The sequence below is a fragment of the Macaca thibetana genome, chromosome 2, assembly GCF_024542745.1.
Source record: "Macaca thibetana thibetana isolate TM-01 chromosome 2, ASM2454274v1, whole genome shotgun sequence".
In the NCBI taxonomy this organism is placed as follows: Eukaryota; Metazoa; Chordata; class Mammalia; order Primates; family Cercopithecidae; genus Macaca; species Macaca thibetana.
Window position 1 is genome coordinate 110,061,532 of NC_065579.1, and position 20,806 is coordinate 110,082,337.

The 20,806-nt window shown below is 42.1% G+C and overlaps 1 protein-coding gene across 12 annotated transcripts in view; it reads right to left on the reverse strand.

Annotated features, from left to right (window-relative positions):
- Positions 1 to 20,806, reverse strand: part of ERC2 (ELKS/RAB6-interacting/CAST family member 2) — a 981,570-nt gene that overhangs the window by 167,237 nt on the left and 793,527 nt on the right. Inside the window, exons 19-20 of one of the 12 annotated variants that reach the window (XM_050778498.1) lie at positions 17,836 to 17,901; positions 9,366 to 17,455 (exon numbers count right to left, since the gene is read on the reverse strand). The exons of 10 other annotated variants lie outside the window; for them this stretch is intronic. In XM_050778498.1, coding sequence (XP_050634455.1) covers positions 17,875 to 17,901 — 27 coding nt within the window. In that variant the 3' untranslated portion in view covers positions 9,366 to 17,455; positions 17,836 to 17,874. Of the gene's footprint in view, positions 1 to 9,365; positions 17,456 to 17,835; positions 17,902 to 20,806 lie in introns of those variants that run through there. One more of the 12 variants, XM_050778499.1, reaches the window with a different exon arrangement.

Genomic DNA, 20,806 nt, shown 5'->3' on the forward strand with positions numbered 1-20,806 from the left:
GGCACTAGAAATGAGGGCTTTGAGGCTCACAGAGGCTGAGCTACTCAGTCAAGATCACACAGCTAGCATGTGGCCAAGCTGGATTTAGACTTGGGCAGTCTGAGTCCAGACCCTGTTGTATTATCCCTTAAACATCACAGCCTTAGGTGGGGTGGCCAGGACAACTGATTAGCATCTATGAAGCCCTTTCTCTTGTAGCACCTGTAAGGGGCTCACAACACCACCATGAGGTAGAAACAAACATTACTTAGGTTTTATAGGGGAGGAAACTGGCACTCAGATTAAATCACTGACCCAAGGTCACAGAGCTCATCAGTGGTGGAGCGGGTATTTGAATCAGGGCTGTCGACTCCAGCAGGAGCTCTCAATCATTGTGCAGGAGCCCAGTGAGTTCCGATTTGCTGGGTTCTCAGTGGCAAGTATGTCATCCTTTCCAAATCACCATTTCCTCCCTCTGTACCTCCACCTGCCATGCACACCTTGACTGTTGGTCCCCTTTTCCATGTCCTAATACACACACGGACATTTTCAACATTCACTTCCCTTCCCTCCCTCTATAAGAAAGCTCTGCTTCCTCTGAGTAGTGTCAAAGGTAACTTTCAGGCAGTAAAGTCTGTGAGATTCTTTCAGTCTGCAGGTCAAACTTTGATAATGTTCAAATCCAGGGATGATATCTGGGGGTAAAACAGTGGTTCCCAACCAACCAGGAGCCATTTTGACCCCCAGGGGACATTCAGCAATCTCTGGAATCATTTTTGGTTGTCACAACTAGGGGCTGGGGGTGGAGTGTGGCAGGGATGCTACTGGCATCCAGTAGGTAGAGGCCAGGGATGCTGCTAAATATCTTACAATAGACAGGATGCAAGACAAAGAATTATCTAGCCCTGGATTCAGTAGTGCTGAAGCTGAGAAATCGTGGCATAGCGCGTGTTCTCCAGCGGCAAACTGCCCACTTCTAAATTCCAGCTCCATCACTCACTGGTTCTACAACTTGTGGCAACTTTCATAAACTCTCTAGGGTCCCGTTTTCTTAGTTTTAACATGTAACTAATAATAGCACATGCCTCCTGGGTTCGTTAGGGGGCAAAGTGCGTTAGTGTATGGCCAGGCACTAAGTGAAGTGTGGGGCACGGTGTAATTGCTTAGGAGAGGCACCCTTATTATATCCAAAACTGGAAGGTAAGCATCTGACTGTGGGGCTTCCATAGCTGCTTCTCAGCTGCACTAGCTGGCAATCTCAGCTGCAGCAGGCAGTCTCAGGATGATGAATGGCAGACTCAGGCACTTAGCATGTGCACAAATAGCCAGGTGCAATGTAGAAGGAAACTCTTGTTTTAAAGTGAAATTAAGTATAAATAATTTAGGCGAGCACTCTCTAAAGGTTTCACTTTAAAAGTGTTCGGAAATTCCCTTTGAAATATTTTTAAGGGTCTCCATTTATCTACACAACTAGCATTTACATCACTTTTACAATGTGCTAGATGGTTTACATGGTTTAACAGATTTAATTCTCAAAACAACATCCAAAGATGAGCACTATTTTTCCTTGTCCTTTTAAAACAAGGTCACTTTTCCTGAAGTATGTGGCCCCAAGATCAATCAATGCTGTTAAGTTTTCATTCAATCTTGTTTTTTCTTATTCTGTTTTAGCTATTATATTATCTTCCATTATTCTCCCCAGCCCTCTCCACAAGCATAGAAATTTTAGCAACATGACATAGGCTTTTGTGGATTAGCCTGGGAAACTAACACAATGTTTAACACACAATATACAACATGTATTATGTAATAATGTATACATTTAAGATATATAATGCATAATAAATTGTGTGTGTATATATATATGTGTATATATATATCACTATTTGATTTCCCAACCATGAGTTAGCTGGGGAGGGACTCATCTGGGGAGGGACTTTGGCATGTGGTTTAAGGAGCTGGGTCTGAATAACCCCTTGCTATATCGGATGGCTAGCAGTGGCCACATAATACTGAAGAAAGAACACAGAATGTGATAGGGAATGACAACTGGGTTACACAGCCTGGGTTCTTCCACCTCTAAGTTGTGTGACCAAGATGTAATTTAGCCTCTCCTCTATAAAATGGGGCAACCTAAGACCTACATGGTGGGACAGAGAAAGACTAAGTAGAATTACACATGGACAAAGGAGGCCTTCCTTAATGGTTGCGCTCCCCTCCAGGACAAGTTATGCTCATTGTCATTACTCAGATTCCAGGGCTACAAGGCTCACAGGACTCCATTGGGGTCTGCTGGCTGATGACAACACCTCATTCCAATGTGGTAGTATCACTTTCCTATCTTCTTTTTAGTGTCTTTGTGTGTTGCCCCTCTTGACTGCTGGGCCTGATGTTCAGGCCACACCACACAGCTCTTAAGGCCAGCCTGTTGAATTGCCCATGCTGATCTATATCTATACAGAATTGATGGCAATTATAGATTATGCAATATAAAGTTGCCCTGTGCTAACCTCCAGAGTCTTTTAATTCTTCTTATGACCAGAACCTTACATTGAGAGATGATTAAGAATACACCTAACTTGAGTAAAACTACTCAAGGAGAGCAGGAACTTGAATATTTAGCTTCTGTTGAGTTGCACATAGCAGGCACTCAATAAATATTTACTGAACTAATTGCTAAACGGGTGAGCATTAGTTAAGTGCTACATAGCATAGTATGCAACAGTTTTCCCTCCCAGTGTCTTCTTTCGTTTCTTTTCAAATAATCTGAATAATTTGTAGGCAGGAACACAAGAGCTTAGTTTTTAATCTCATCAACAAAGAACCCTCCAAAGAGGAGACATTCCTTTGGCCTTGGTCGTTGGCATTTCAGGCATAATTATATTTTTCACCCTAAAATTTCTCAACAAGATTAAGAGTTACACACAAAGTCTCCTTAACCTTTGGCTCAGAAGTTTGCACAAGGAGCTCTGCCCACTTTTCATGTGATTTCTGAAAGATGCCAGCTGCTGGCAGCCATGAAACATGAAACACAAAGAACCCGTAATCTGCTAGAACATACCCTGCTTGCACAATTCCTTGAAGCCTCTCTAAGAACACACCAAAGCCTGCAAGTGTGTACATGCTTTTCTGCAGGCAAAGAAGATGCAACATTGCTTTCTCAACAAGCTGTTTCCAATATTTTAAGTAACTATTCTGGCTTGACCAAGATAAGAGAATACAAAGATCTAGGGAAAAGACAACTTTCACATTTTCTTTGTAATTTCACTTGGTTATGGCCTCTGTTGGTTTCCCCTGACTTCAAAACGTGATGGTATTTCTTGTAATGGCTGAAAAGTTTTAAGCTTCTTCATGTACCTAATTCCAATGGACTATTAACTGGGCTAGTTTATTGGCACTGTGGGTCGAGGGTTTTTGAATTTGTAGGCATATATTTTTTATTGCCTGGACAGTTTGCTTGACTCTTCGAGAGCTATATCCAACCCATCCCAACCAGGTGGTTTTTGGTGGGAGCATGAAGATCTCCAGGGTGAATGATTCCATTTGTTCCTTTGGCCATGTGTGCCAATGCAAAGCCCAGCACTCAGTGCTCAACCTGATTCAGGAGACGTGGAGCGAGCAAACTTTTAAACCTTTGTAACACATAGTAGACACTTGATAAATAATTATAGAGATATTGACATGGCAAGCCTGTGAGAGGTGATCAGTGTAGCAGTAGAGTAGGTAGTGGTAGGGAAGAAAATAAAAACAACAAGGCTAGTATTTATGGAGTGCTTACTATGTACTAGCACTGGGCTCCCTTTTTACACCATTATTTCATTTGATCTTCACAAGAACTCCATGAGGGAGGAAAATGTAAGAAATCGCTTTCCCCATTTTCCAGATGAGGACACTGGAAGTTCAGCGAGATTAAATAATGTGCCCAAGGTCACACAGCTTTCAGGGGCAGATCTGGAATGCAGAGCTCACACCCTTACCCCATGAGATCCTATGTGCAGACTGGACACTCTACTCATGAAAAAAGGGAAGAACAAAAGAAGGAAGAGGTGGTGAAATAAGATGTGAGAAGGAAGCAGAGAAGTGGTCAATGGAGATAACTCCTAAGGTGGAGAGGAGGAAAATGGACAGAGCCCTTGAGGGCTGTCTTCATGATTCTTAAAGAAATTGGCCCATCTTCCCCTTCCCATGAGGGGAGTTTGCTGGGGAGCTTGAAGACTACAGCAGAGATTGAAAAAGGTCACCATGGGGAATGTAATGTGAGTCAGTGCAGACAAGCAACTGTCCTGCAGCTCTGGAGTCAGACATACCTGGGTTCGAATGTTACCTCTGAGATTTCGGAGCTGTGTGACTTTGGGCAAAGAGCTTTCCCTCTCTGTGTCTGAGTTTCCTCATCTTGAAGACAGGGTCATAGTGGTACATACCACATATGGAGATGTCAGGATGAACAAGATGACCAGTGCAAAAGCACTTAGAATGGGGTGGCAAATAATGGCCCAATAGGTCAAATCCAGCCAGCCACTGGTTTTTGTGTGGTCTGCAAGCCAAAAACGGGTTTTGCCTTTTTCTTTGGTTGGTGGGGTGGGGGAGGGATTTTTAAAAAGTGAATATTTTGTGACACATGGAAATGATATGAAATTCAAATTTCACTGTCCATAAATATAGTTTACAGTGGAACACAGCCATGCCCACTTGTATGGTCTCTGGCTGCTTTTGCACGGCAAGGGCAGGGTTATGGAGTTGCAGCCAAGACCACACATGGCACACTCATGGCTTTGCACTGCTGTTCACACACTACAAATGGCAGCAAGGTTGCTCTAACTTGACCACACTTTGAGTGTCATGCATATCACCTATCTGTATGGACAGATATTTTTAAAGATGAAATACACAAAATACCAGTACAGATCAGCATTAACAGATGAACATTTGCAATAGATTTTGACAACAGAGGATATTAATTTTGACCTCCAATAAAGTGCCATGTTATCCCCTAAAAGAAACCCACTCTCTTCTCATTAGTAGAGGTATATTATAAAAAATTATACTCATTATATTTTGAATTTCTTCAATAAAAAGATCTATGAACATTTGTTTTCTTTCTTGTTACATAAACATCTATATCTGGATTTTGCCCACAGATTTTGGACCACAAAACCTAAAATATTTACTATCTGGACATTGCAAAGTTTTCTAGTAAGCCCTGACTTGGGACAGTGGTGGGCACATGGTCGTCAGCACAGGAAAGCAAATGCTAGCCTTTCCTTTGCCGATATCCTTTGAGAAAGGTCCCAAGTTCCTTTTTATTTGTCTCAGTCTTGTTGAACAGTGAATATATATGCCCATTAAGATCCAGGTAAGTAAGCACTTGGCAAAACATAGTTGCCAAGCATCGTAAGATAAAGAAAAGCCTAATGGTGGTGCTAGGCTATCTGCCTTCTCCTTTTCAGGTCGATTAATCATTTTTGGCATAAGGTTTTCCAGGCTTCGTTTAACTACCTCAGTCAGTGGTGGTAGCTCCATCTGCTTGGAAAATGGCTCATCCTATAGTCCAAGAGAAGTCAGGCTGCGCAAAACTTTCTCCAAATATATTCTGTGTACTCTAATTCCACATGAGGGTCTGAGAAGAAAAGGGGCTGGGAGCAATAAGCACAGCAAACGTTCTTTCTCTGGAGTGTGACGGTTGGTTTGAGGACCCTGGCCTGTCAAAGGCTCTGAGAAGGCCTGCAGTAGAGAAACCTATGAATTCTGTTTAATCCAGCTTTGCTCAAACTTATTTGAACACCATATGCCTTTATGACTATTTTTTTAAAATAGTGGCCAGGTCGAGTAGCTCATTCCTGTAATCCCAGCACCTTGGGAGCTGAGGTGGATCATCTGAGCCCAGAAGTTTGGGACCAGCCTGGGCAACATAGCAAGACACCATCTCTAGGCCCCCCACAAATAGCTAGGCGTGGTGGTGTGTGCCTCCTAGCTACACGGGAGGCCGAGGTGCAGGATCTCACTTGAACCCACAAGTCTGAGACTGCGGAGAGCCATGATCACACCACTGCACTCCAGCCTGGGTGACGGAGGACTCTATTTCAAAAAAAAAAAATTGTCTCTTAATATCCAATACCATCAGTGCACGGAGGGACACTTTAGGGAATTACTACTATAGCGGAAGGAGTAGCTAGCCAAGAGTCACGTGTTTGAAGTTCACGTGCTAGTTCCCCTGTGTCTCATCTGTATAGCCCTGGACAAACTTCCTTTTGTTACTCTATAAAATAGGCATGGTGTCACCTGTCTGCCATCCTCATAGAGCTGATGGGAGATCAGATGAAAATCAGGGACACAGGGCATTTTCTCTAAACTGGCAAGGGTGCTACGTGAGTGAGACAGAAGTAGAAGAAATGGCAGTGTCAGCTCTTGGAACTTTAAGGTGTTTTCCCCAAGATGAGTGAACTAGGCAGAGAGCCACTGTGTTGAAGGCCCCCTCACTCTTTGTCAGGATGGCAGTGACCGACAGAGGAGCAAACGCCAGAGTCCATCCTTCCCCGTCCCCAGTCCCTGCCATGGAAAGGCAACCCAGCTACATAAAGCTCCTGCAGGCATCAGCAGGTAGGAGTCTCTTGCCTGGAGTAAGGCCCTCACATGAGGAAATGGCTCAATGGTCCGGGCTCCATTAACATGTTGGTGCATTCATAATTTTTAAAAATAATAACATGGAGAAAATTCATCTGGTACATCTCAGCTGGCACCCTCACATATCATCACCTCCTTATCTGACATATCAGATTTCCCTGTGTCCCAAGCCCGTTGTGTAATGAGGGACAAAGATTGCTCTTTGGCTCTAGAAGACTTCCTCATTCTCCCTTTCTCATTCCACACACCATGAGAGGGAAGGACAATTCTTTTCAGTGGCCAATTGTACTAAGCCTGAATCATGTTTCGGATCAGCTGGGGGAAACACTGTTAGCCCTGCAAGCCCTTCCTCTCTGAGAAGGAAACAGGCTGGCCATGAGTTTCCCAGTGTGTCACCTGCCTTCAGACAAAGAGGAGCAGAGGCAGGACGCCGTGGCTCATACCTGTAATCCCAGCACTTTGGGAAGCCAAGGCAGGCGGATCACAAGGTCAAGAGATCGAGAGCATCTTGGCCAACATGGTGAAACCCTGTCTCTATTAAAGATATAAAAACTAGCTGGGTGTGGTGGCGCATGCTTGCAGTCCCAGCTACTCGGGAGGCTGAGGGAGGAGAATCGCTTGAACCCAGGAGACAGAGCTTGCAATGAGCTGAGATTGTGCCACTACACTCCAGCCTGGTGACAGAGCGAGACTCCGTCTCAAAAAAAAAAAAAAAAAAAAGAAAAAAAAGGAACAGAAAGGTTTCTTCAATAACATGATTTTTATCATGCTCCCAAGCTAGTGCCCCAGCACCAGGGGAGACAAGTACAAAAAAATAAACAAAACCACAAACCCAACACAAAACAACAGCAGCCAGAGTCCCACACACTGAATCTGTTTACGATCCAGTGTCATGGCCAATGGGGAGACTCCCTTTTTAATCACAGAGGTGTTTTTGTTTGTTTGTTTGTTTGTTTTTTTAGTAGAGGTATTTGTACAGAAACTCCTTTCAAATAACACAGTGACTTCAGAGATCAAGGTGCACAGAAAGAAGAATGGAGGCTGGGGGATCAGCAGGGTTGCTAATTCCATCACACACTGACTCAGGGCAATCAGAGGCACTCCTCTGACACCTGAGCAGGGAACAATGAAGCCCCGTGTACCACTGCCAAGGACAAACCCACTGGGCAACAGTGTACTCTTCCCAGCCTCTGCATCCCAGGGGCTCCAGAGTGCTTGGCCACTCCAGCCTGCCCCTGACCTCCCGACTTCCTGATGCAGAGCATATCTCAAAATTATAAACAGATGTGAAAAACAGTCATGTAATGCTGAGTAAATGATAATACCACCTTTAAAGACTTAATTCATCAGGTGGGAGTGGTGGAACCAGTATTTGAACTTGGTCTGTGAGGCTCTAGAGCCTGGATACTACCCAACCACTCTGCACCAAAGGTTATGCAAAGTCAGATTCCCATCTCCATCAAGTACATATTTACAAGACCATCTGCATAGGAAAAATATGGCAAGATAAATACAGAAAGGTTAAAAATGATGCTTTCTCTGAATGAGGATTTTGAGAAAAATTTTTTTCCTGATATCCCTATTAAACTTCCTAAGTTTTCTAAAATGAACATAAAAGCAATACATGGGGAAAATGAATTGTTGGCTGTAAGCAGCTCAGGTTTCCCAGTGAAAGCAATCTGCGATTATTATTTCAGGGCCTCATCCTATATTTGCCCTCTGATGGACAAAGATACAATGTACAGCGAGGGGTCTTTCGCCATATATGGGAGTCTGCCTTTTTATTCTGGATCTAATAGGTTTAACTGAAAATCTTCTCTCAAAGAGATTATAACAATCTTTCTTCTTCAAACTTCCAGGGGCTCTGTTTCTACCACTCTGCATATACAGAGTGACTGAGGAACTAAGGAAATGTTTGGGGACTGGCAGATTCTAAAGCTATCCTTGCTCTTCAACCACCCACACAAACCTGAAAGAAGGGACCTGATTTATTAAGGTGCACAGCAGGAGGGCACACAGTGGGGTTGCAAACGCTGACCCTTAGGCTGAAAGAAATGTCAAGGAGTCTCCTTATAAAGACTCAGCATCTCAGTGATTTTGTCACCATGGGAGCAACCCTGTGAGCTGCAAGGCATGCGTGGACCTATGTTTACAAGTGCAGGATTTGCATCAGAGAGATGGGGGCCTGACGCCCCAGTCTTTCTCCACTCAAGACCAAACATACCAGCAGCTTAGATCCTGACCTGACACAGTGGAAATTCTCAGTTGCTGTGTGCTGTTGTTCTCAGCATTTACGTTATATTTCTCAGAAAACAAAGTTAGAGGGCATGTATATTCCTAGAATACATTCCCATCTCAAAGTCTCTGATAAACACATTCACGGGGAAGGCACAATGAGGGTTGCAGTACCAGTTTCATAAGAACACCAGGATGATTTGTCTGGCCGGGCGCGGTGGCTCAAGCCTGTAATCTCAGCACTTTGGGAGGCCGAGACGGGCGGATCACGAGGTCAGGAGATCGAGACCATCCTGGCTAACACGGTGAAACCCCGTCTCTACTAAAAAATACAAAAAACTAGCCAGGCGCGGTGGCGGGTGCCTCTAGTCCCAACTACTCGGGAGGCTGAGGCAGGAGAATGGCGTGAACCCGGGAGGCGGAGCTTGCAGTGAGCTGAGATCCGGCCACTGCACTCTAGCCTGGGCGGCAGAGCGAGACTCCGTCTCAAAAAAAAAAAAAAAAAAAAAAAAAAAAAAAAAAAAAAGAACACCAGGTAGCCACCAGGTGGTGGACTAGCAATTTTCCTGTAGGGATCTTGTGACTCTGGAGAAGGAATATATGGGGGAGGCCTGAGGATACAGTTAAGGTACATTTTGGTAAGGCTAATGACCTCCAGGCAATGGATGCTCCAATAGCAGAAAGGAATCTAGCCATTCTGATTGATACGCCCAGTGGTGGCCATAATATGTGCTCTGATTTTAGATGTTGTCTTGGTTTTCCCCTTTGGTTGGGGCTGTGGAGATGGCTGGAAAGAGGTGGGGCTGGAGTTGCTTTCCCTGAACCAACAAGACAATTCTGACCCAGAGCATGACATTGCCCACCAATTGGATGGTTCCCCAAAGAGGCCTCTGAGAAGTATATATTCTCAGTCTACAAGTCTCAGAATGAAACCTGTGAGCCTGCTCAACCCTACATTACATATTCTAGAGGAATACCTTATTGTCTCCCTGAAAGTGCCATTATGGCCATTTTCCAGTGTTATTAATAATTCTTTTAGAAGCTTTGGTTCTGCCTCCAACATTAAATGATGCCCTGCATTGTTTAAAAACCGTCTCTTTCTTTCTTTCTCTCTTTTTTTTTTTTTTTTTTTTTTTTTTTTGACAGTTTAGCTCTTGTCATCCAGACTGGATTGCAATGGCGCGATCTCCACTCACTGCAATCTCTGCCTCCTAGGTTCAAGCAATTCTCCTGCCTCAGCTTCCCAGGTAGCTGGGATTACAGGCATGTGCCACCACGCCCAACTAAGTTTTTGCATTTTTAGTAGAGACAGGGTTTTGCCATGCAGGCTGGTCATGAACTCCTGACCTCAAGTGATCTACCCACCTCAGCCTCCCAAAGTGCTGGGATTACAGGTGTGAGCCACTGTGCCCAGCCTTTCTTTCCACCTTTCTGATAACTTGGGTGATCCTCTGAGATAAAGCATGTATAATATTATGATGTCCCAGGTGTAAGACAATTGATGGGCAGGATTGTCACATAAGATCACGCATGTCTCTCTGGCACCTGCTAACACTGACAGTGCTAACTGCCACAGGCACCTCTCTCCCTACTCTCACCCATGGCAGACTTTCAGGCTGGCTGGTTTTGCTGATGTTCACTGAGATTATTATTGTTGTTATTATGATTATTTTAGCATTCAGCTTTTCATATCCCTCCCACCCATTGGTATCTGTGTCTCAGATTAATTTTCACCAGATGCGAGTGTCTGGACTTCTCCAAGATTTGTTATTTTCCCTCCATGTTCCTAACCTTCTTCAGGCCATTTGTGTGATTTCTCTGACCTCGCTAGTGTTTCCAACACCTTCCAAATTAGTGTCATCTGTGACTTTCCTTCATATGCTCTTTTCTCCCCTTTACAGATCATTAATAAAGAGGTTAAACAAGACCAGACCGACAGCATACTCTAAAGCAAATGACAAAGGGGTGGGAGAGCCAGCGTGCTCCCTGTGCGCCAGCCCTGGCACAAGAAGGATGTAATGTAATGCAGTAACACTCTGCTCGACGCCTCCCGCCTCTGGCCCATGGTAATTTATCACCACTGTTTGTTTATGATTTCTCAGCCAGATTTCAAGTCCTGAGAGTGTGGTCATATCTAAGCCAACATGCATTGCTTTGCCAGGTAACCCTTATGAGCTCCAGAAAAACCCACAGGAACTTATTTACTGCCCTTCAATCTGCTTAAAAGCTTCTACCTCAGCCCCCAAGTCCTTCACCCTTGAGAGCAGAAAGAGGTGGACTGAGACATTATTATCCTTTTCTCTCCTCCAATTCATTAGCTCACAGTTAATTATTTGTTAAATATTCATTGGCTTTCATGTTACTCATTAGATTTTTGTTTTAGTTGAAAGAAACCCTCTGCTACAAACATGGACTAATTCATACTCTCCAACAATCAACCTTTCCTTTGCTATACCCAAGTGTTACAAAAATCAAAGGTAACTGGAGAGGGTATGTTTATAGGGTAAATATGCTTTAAGTAAGGCTTATTAGAAAATGTGTAGATGGCCTGGGTATAGCTATGGGCCACAGGAATAGATTGCTTTTCTTCTGCCTTTTCTTTTACCTCCCAAATTCAACAACCCCAGTATCAACCACTTTCCTCTGTTTACGGATACAGTACACTTTCCTGAGCCCAGAAGTAACATAATAGTGATATATTGATATTCTACCTAGGGTTGAATACTCACCGTGTACCAGGCATGGCTTGGCATCTTACTCAGCTCATCACAGCCCTGGGGGTGTCACAACCTTCCTCAAAGAGAATTTGGAGGGGAGAGATGGAAGGTGACTTACCCAAGGTCATCCAAACCTAGGTCTATCTGAATCCAGAGACCACGCTGTTAGCCACCCCACCACAATGTTACCCAGTCTCCCATAGATGAGGGTCTGCTTCACTTTTTCTGAGTCACTGGCCCCACTATCTGCTGAGGAACATAAACACTGTCTTTACGGGGATGTACATACATCCACATTGAAGTCTATTAACCACATCAGGGGATTTGCAGAGCCTCCAGGGTTTATGGACGCCAGCTTGAGAATCTGTGCACTACGCTAAGCTCCTCCAGGGTAGGAATCACACTTTGTTCACTACCTTGACTCCAGTACTGAGATGTATATCCAGTACATCTCCAGTACTAAGATGAAGAAATATTTTTTGAATAAATTACTAATTGCAAAGACCGTGAATAGGATATTCAAGTTGAAGCTCTAAACAGCAGCTTTGTAAGCCTGAATAGAAGACATAAATATACAGACACCTTCCAGAGGAGTAGAAGAGCAAAATAAAAGGAAGAAGTGGAGACAGAGATAAAGCAAAAACATCTTACTTTGCCCAGGAATCGATTTTGCAATTGGAAGTAGGCAGAGACATTGTCTTGGTGGTTCTAAAACATCTCGTAGCTACTTCTGGTTAGTTCTCATATTAACTCCTGAAAAGAGATTATTGAAAGCTTCTTCCGCAGAAAAATAATATACGTAGAATTTCAAGATGGGAAGTCAATTATCAAAAGCAATCAAAACCTCATGCTGTACCCCTTGACCCACAGAATCCTTGATCCCTGGAGATCTCAGGGGGAACTGCAAGAGCCAATGGCAACTCCCTCCTCTCTAGGACCCTAGAGTCCCTAGGTCCCTTTCAACCTCCTACAACTCTGGGGTTTTTGTTTTTCCACAGATCGCTACCCCGTACATGTCTCCTAATTCTATAACTACTGATTTTGCTTTGCAATCTCCTTTTCTTCAAGAGTTGGAGGAGTCACTCACTCTTGAAGTTAGACTTCAGCCATGCTTTAAACTTGTCAGCCTGCACATTACTGCAATAAGAGGCCAGAGATTCCCCCGCTGATAGGCAGGAACATGGAAAACAGCCTATTTCAAAAGCCTGCCTTTCTCTTGGCCAGACCGACTGGACATCTGGGGAAACCAGAACTCTGAGTTCCCTCTCAGTGCCCCCACCACCACCACCACCAATGGCCTGCTCCAGCTTTGACACCCAAGGTAGAAATCTGGAGGCATTCTCAATTCTGTTCTTTATCTTACCTCCCCATCCAAGTCCTCCTGGCTTCACTTCCTAGTCTTATCTCCAATTTATCCACTTCTCTGCATCTCCACTACTGCTGCCCTGGGTCAGTGCTATCAATTCTCTCACAGATCATGGAACAGCCTCTACTTCTGCTCTTCCTGCCATGACAATTCATCCTCTACACAGGAGCCAGGGTTGTTTGACAACATAAATCAAATCATGTCATGTCCCTGCTTTAACTCCTCTGATGTCTGCTCAGTTTTCTTAGGCTAAAAATCTAAACTCTCTACCTCGCCCTAAAAGGCCCTACATTTTCTGGCCCCTTCCTTCTTCTCCATCCTCATCTCGCTGTTTTGTGCTCTACCCAGAGTTATGGTCTTCAAGCTTCTTCAGCTTATAAACTCCTTCCCACCTCCAGCTTTTGAATGCCTCCTGGGACCACCTCCCAAATGCATGCCTTGGCGTGGGTACCTCCTGACTCTCCCCTTTTAAGACTTGGCTTAAAACTTACTTCCTTGGAGCGATGCTTGCTGAACATCCTTTCTTAAGTAGGTCCCTCATGTTAATCTCAGTATCTTTCTGGTTTCCATCAAAGCCATGACCAAAATGTACAAGGTTTCTATTGAGATGTCTAATTATTTATGTTCTGTCCCTTGACTGGATGGCAAGATCCACAGGGCAGCAACCATGGCAATCTTATTCGTCATTGATTTCCCAGCATCTAACTGAGAACCGTTCGGTGAAAGAATGGACAAATGAGTGAATAATAAATGAAGGAATGAATAAATGAAAGTCTGAGTAGCCAACGGCACAAGAAAGAGATATATCAGATCCTCAGTTACACAAAATCTAAATTGCATTAAAAGCACCAGGAGGTACCCCTGTACAGGAGGTGTAAAAGAAAACCTGCACTTTGCATAGAAACCACCACTTTGTATAGAAACCTCTGCTTTGTGTAGAGCTCAGAGCTCTTTCTTTGACTTTCTTTTTGCCACCATTAAATTTCTCTAGTCCCAGGACAAGCACAGACCCAGTGTCCAGACTCTGTCTGCTAAAAGAAGGCAAGTCGGACATGAACTTCCTAGCCAAAATAAAACATCTCCTTCCTCCTTCTTTCATTCTTCCAGAAGGGAGGCATGGCAGGGAGTTCCACTGGGCCATCTAGCACTTTTATTTGTAAAACACCCCTTCCTCATGTCTAAATGTTCTGGGATTCATATTTTTACTCACCATAACGTTGTCCATGTGCTGGTGGCAGAGAGCTACAATTCTTCATTTTGAACAGGCTGCATCTACTAGCATCACAGCCTCATGCCAAAACTTGTTAATGCCACATCTGTATTTTTACGAATCGGGTCCTAAAAATTTGTATATGTTTTCAATCAAAAAAGACTAATTCTTTTCTAGTGGTTTAAGAAATAAAAACTTGTGTTCTATCTTTGCTGAATTACAAGAGTTCACAGTAAGAGCTCAAACATTTAAATGTCAAGGCAGATGTGGCACTAAATCTCACAAGATGCCTCGATTCGCTCATCCATTGCCCACCTCATTGATGTTCACAAACCTGAATGCCTCTTGGGGGGTCCGAGGAAAGCACCTTCATTCGACGTAAATGAAGAAGTATTTGCTGACACAAATGGTACCTACATTAAGTGGATTTTCCTGAAGGAAAGTTATGGAGAATTGAGGAGCTGCTTTTCCTGCATTTTGCAAGGCAAGATAGGGAATAGAGTTAGGCCTCCAAGAGCACATTTTCACAATTGAAAGTATGTGTGCATGTGGGGTTTGGGGGGTTGGTGGTGAGAGGACAGTGGTTGAATACGCAGTGCCCGGGATACCTATGAGGGCAACAACTTGCTGGAAATGTGATCCCATGGAGTCTGAGAAGAAACCCAGAACAATGAGGCTGGCCACAGGTAAATCTTAGGCATAAGAAAACAAGAGTGTGGATGATCCAACAGGGAGGGGGAGTATAAAGAGAATTGAAAAGCAGAATATAGGAATATATGGTTGGTGTAGGCAGCATAGATTACATAATTACTGGCACTGAGGGCAAATGAACACGTGAGGCCCCTTCTTTGAAAAACGTTAGGAATTTCAAGACAGTGACAGTAGAGTTTTAACCTAAGAGTGAAGCCCTTCTAAGTGTAGGGCCTGTGGACTGCACAGGCCACATGCTGATAAATCCAGGCCTGAATGTGAGGTTTAAGAGGGGAAAGGCTAGCTCTGGGGGCTGTCAAAACTCTTTAGAAAAGTAAACTTTCCCTGGTCCACTGTGTGCTCGGAAAATATCACTCTTGAATGACCATAGTGAGACAAATAAATCATGTCTGGACTTAACCTCCAGAAGTGGCAAAAAAGGGAGGAGCTGGCAGGGTTGTTATGCTAATTCCAATTTGCTGTAATTTTTAGAGTAACTTTTTCTAAATTATGATTCATTTCAGCACCAAAACTCCAGATTCAAGTCAGAGCCTTCTGATGCTATTATGAGCATATTACTGTTGTCTAGTAAAATAACATCTTGTAATGTTTCTTTTATAGGGGCCATAAATCAAAACATTGAAAACAGTTAATTTTTAATGTACCACTATTATCCATCTTTAGTTATAAATTTAATGTCTCCTAAGGCCTCATGGATTGTAATGCAACTCAAAACATGCAACGGCTGCTCAAAAACAGAAGGTTCCCCCAGTATCTCATTATTTAAATCCTTAAAGACATGGTTTTAAAAGCCTGAGGATATCTAAGCAAACTTGTTTAAAGGAGTCATAAAGAAAGATAAGTAGTTTTCCTCTGAAGCATATGAAATTTATTACAGCATACTAAAGTAGGATTATATATTGACTAAATTACTAAAAACATTTATTTTCTGGTGTCCATGGCATTTGGAGAAATTCATGAAGAAATAAAGGGGATAGGGCTTAATACGATTGTCTGCATTTGCCTTAAGCAAGGCAAGATTTCCTATGGGTCTTGGAGCCGATTCCATCCTGAGGATAACAACACTGTTCATATCTCAGGGTGTCTTGAATCTTATGAAAGAGCAATAAAAAATCTTCACTATTCAGGAGGACACACAAGTGCAGCCTAGCGCCCTGATACTCATGATGGCGGAAGTAGCTTCACAGAAGAGCCCCAAGTAGGAGCTATAGTTTTCAAGACAACTGCCAAACTCTTAGAACTTTCCTTTACCTACCTAGCCCATGCATGTTTGAGGCAGGCTTCACGTGTTTGCTTTTTAATGCTATAAAACGCTTTCTTCTCATTTCATATTAGTTTAGGTCAATTTCCACTTTTATTAGCTTTTCTTTGTGAGTAAACGTGACATTTCTCTTAATATTTTCCCTAGAGAGGGAAAGAGTTGCTCCCATAGAACATCCAGAACTTCTCTGATTTCCCCACTTCCTCATACTGACAAGCTTTCCTATGGAATGACTTTGCATCTAGAAGTGTTAATTCCAGTGCTATTTTCCCCTTTGCCAAGAAAAGGGAGAAGAGATGAGATACTCCTGTATTAACGTGAAGCAGGTTTTACCGGCAGCAAATGGATCCAGGAGGCATTACATCTTTACTATGTAGAAAGATGTTATATCTGAAAACCACCATTCTGTGAACTTCACCCTCAGTACCAAAAAAAACCAAACTGACCCATTAGTGGGACGTATAACAGGTTCAAGTGAGAAGTAAAACACAACAATGAAACTCACCAACAGGCAAAACGTACCAGCTCTAGTTTAAACTTTACCTGAAGCACCACCTGCCATGCTATTTGAAGGCAAGACTTGGGAAAAGACATAAATGCTAAGTTATCCCCAAGAACTGTCCCACACCTGTTGATTCTCCAGCACTGTGTCATTTCATGCTTGTCTCAGAATAAAGAACTATACATTGAATACTTTCTGGTCAGAAAAAATCACCATGGCACACAATCTATATTCCCTGTTCCAAATAAAATGTCATATGCAATGTTACCAAGTTTAATACCGTATTCCATGTAACCATATGTATATTCAACTCCAAGGAGTTTGTGACTTGGTGTTCCACAGCCTGCAGTGTACAGGAGAGGTGTAATTCTCAGCAGCAAAAGTTTCTAGACTTCAATGTTCCATTTATAACCATGTGGTAATTACATGTGTCATTATTCAATCATAATGCAGATAGGACATAAATAAAGGGTGAGTTCTTAATAGCTAAAGATCAGCTTTTAAAAGTACAAAACCCTCTGATAAATACAATGTGTGTAATTTCTAATGCAAAGCCTCTTAGAAGTATAATTTTTAAAAAGCAACAGATAAAATGTCACTAATAAGACCTGCTAATACGAATATTTCTATTCTAATTCATTTAAAGAGTTACAGTTACCCATTCACCATTACTATGCCTTGATCCTTGTGTTTTCTTCAGAACTGCCATAGAAGAGATAGCACAATCCATTAAACGGGCTTCTTAGAGATGATAGTTTCAGCTCCATGAAGATACATAGTTTTATTTTCCTTATTCCTTGCCAAACATTTGACACAACCAGAAGGACGTGAGAGTCACACCACACTGGCATATCTGGTAAAAGCAAGTAGTCGGCTGAAAACCACGACTGGAGAATTGCGACAATTTCTGAGTCCACAATCATGCCTTAAAAACTGTGTATAAATCCTAATAAGGGCATAGTTTACATCTTAAATAACGTAGAAACATTTGAATCGTGCTAAACCCAGCCCCAACAAGGCAGAGCAGTAATGTGGTTGTGGGGTGGGGAGGTGAGGTAGGATGGAGGGGGCTCTTGGGAAGGGTCAGGGCACGCGGACATTCTGCGCTCACAGAACACAGTAGCAAACACAGGGCACAATTCACAAACATCAGCGAGCACAATTGAGCACGCACACAATACAACACTAGAATGCAATTTTTTAAGAAAAATGATATAAAAGATGGTTTCTCACCCCTCAAAACAAAACTGGAACTTTGGTTTACAGGCCCGGCTATGCCCATATGCCCTCCTCGTCATCCTGCGGCCGGCCCGAGGTGGGGAGGTGCACAGAGAGGAGGGGAGCACCAGAATGAAAGAAGAGAAGGTTAGTTACACCGAGATGCACTGGAAAGGCACGCTAATCTTCACTTTGTTTTTTAATCTTCAAGACTGAGGAAAAAAATCCATAGTAACTTAAGTTCCACATCACCGACTTGTCAAATACATAACCAAGTTTTGTATCTATGGCAACCCACACAGAAAAACATTCCACCCACCCAGCTCTGACTCTGTGTCAAGATTGGATTAGAAGATTAAAATTAGTCTACATTAGCAGATGATTATTTTTTGGAAAGCATGCAATCTGAATTGCATATGCCTAAGGAGTAGATTAAACCTTTTAAGTAAGCAGAGAAGTAATTATAGTAATCAAATACCCTTAATTTCTCTTAAGCTTAAAGTATCAATAAAGGCTGAAGAAGAATTTTTTAAAAACACACACACACAACTCCATCTACTTGGGTGGAACAAACTTTTTCAGCAGGCGATAATTCATATTGGTTATTCCACAAAGGCTCAAACATGCATCTTCTTAGTTGACAGATTCTACGTTGCTCTCAGCATGAAAGAGGATGCACTGGTGATGGTATGATTATACAGTTGCGTGGAATGATTATACATTTGCAATCAAATAAGTTTCAAAGAAAAGAGAGGTAAACTTTCAATTCAGTAGAATGCTTGTAGAAAGAAAGTTTTGTTTAACTTAAAATTGTGTTCAACTGCGGATAAACTGAAACTTCTTTCCTTGGAATTGTTGTGGAAAAGTGTTTCCAAAATAGCTCTGGTGACTTTCCTCACTTAGTAAAGTGGCTAATATACAGGCAAATGGAATCTTTGAAGACAGAGGTATATCCCCATAGCAAAGTCCCTGTTTTGAACAATTCTCACAGTTTACTGCAAGGATTGAAACATACCCTGGTGTCACGCATAATTTGAGAGCTGTGCCTTTTAATAGATCTCCAATGAAGTCAGATTTTGCCATGATTTGCTTCTTGTTTTGAAAATCAGGAATAGGAGGAAAAAAAACTTGGAATATTTTCTCATTATTTGACTCCTTATTGGTTAAGTTGTTATACTATTAGGTTGAATCATACGAAAATGCCAATACTTGGCCATTTTTATCTAGAAAAATAGCAGTTTCATACAGTTCCACCTAATCTGGCCAGTAGGTCTAGTCATTTTTATCTACTTAAAGATTTTTTTTCAACTGACTTTCAATACAGTTTATTACCTTTGTATTTCCAGGTATTTTATTTTATGCATTGAAAAAATTATTCTGAGAAGAGATCCAAAGAGTTCATCATACTGCCAAAGGGATCCACGGCCCACAAAGGTTACGAATCCCTGACTGACGTGAGTCAATGGAATGATTTGCACAGAGTCTGAACTGGATGACTCAGTATGAATTTTCACTTGACAGCTTAGGTAGGAATATTCTGGCAAACAATAAAATACATTGATCATTTTAGCTGGGCCTTCTTATGTAAAAATTATCTGTGTTTATTTATTATTAAACAGTCTAATAATTGCTCTTGGCAAGAAACTTCCCTTTTCCCTATGTGACTTAGGAAAAATGTATTTTTACATTCATTTAACTTCCTCTCTGTCCCTGGAGAAAAGCAAATTTGATGTTCCTTTTCATTTTCATAAAGGAGGAAAGTTTACAGCGTAAGACCCGAGGGCATTCATAAATGGGTTTCAAGGGGCCTAGCAACCCCTTGAAATTCAATGAAGAATGTTGTTGAGTATGTGTGCAAATATATGTCTCTGGATGGAGGCCCTAGCTTTCATCATAAGATTCTTGACCCCCAAAATTGCTGCTGTAGAAAAACTCCAAGCATAGAAAGATGCTATGATTTGCCAAAGTCACAAAACAAAATAGGAGGCTTTCTCTAAAATACAGCCTACAGCCACTGCCGACTTCTTCTTAAATAGCTATAAAATAACTTTCCTTGCAGAGCAGTTTATTTCATTTCATATTTAAAACCCAACATCACATATACATTCATTTTGTTCCAAATCCATTCCTATCGGATTTTAATTTTTAAAAGAGAAGAAAGTAAGCAAAAAGAAAAGCCACTGCCACCAAAACCTACTACTATTTTCTTAACAGTGAAATGTGGTCTAATGCAAATCACTTTTAGCAAATTAAATATATTAAAAAGTGGTAATTAATTATGATTGAAACAGACAGGAGTTGTAGTTTGAAAATATACGCTGCCAATATCACTACTACTGTTCCTCGTCCACCATAGGAATAAAAAGGAGCTCCCAGATGTCGAGGGTTATTAAAAACCAGATGTTCAGATCGACATCTTGTATGCTAGTGAATAAAGTAAAGAAATATGACAGTCCAATGTAAACTTTGCTAACATTTAATGTGGCAGAAATGTGGATAAATTCCTTTCATGAACTCAGAATATTATGCATTTTTAAAAGTTTTTAGTTTTTTAAAGTTTAAAGTTTTTAAAAGAAAATAGAGAAGTGGTGGCCCTTTCTGGTCTCTCTAATCTTCAAAGCTTAAACATGAATTGACCCTCATCGCCAAATGATCTGGGTCAGAGTGAGTGTCCGTTTGGGGAATAAAAAACAAAAATGCAGGAGCTAATCAGTGCGGGAGCTCCAAGTCTTTCCAAACACATGCAGCTGTTTCACTGCTGCACTGCCTGCATCTCTGTATGCAAATATTAATTTGCTCAGCAAACTTACTGCACAGAAATGTAAATTTGGGGACCCCAAAATAAGAAAGAGCCAAGTATCACTTGATCCCAAACTTCATGCTAAGTTGTTGAGAAATACTTGGAGTTTTAAAATGCATCTATCAGGCCCGGGAGAATGTTTCCTTTCCTTGTTTTTCTGTTTCCAAATCTACTTTGCAGTGGCTG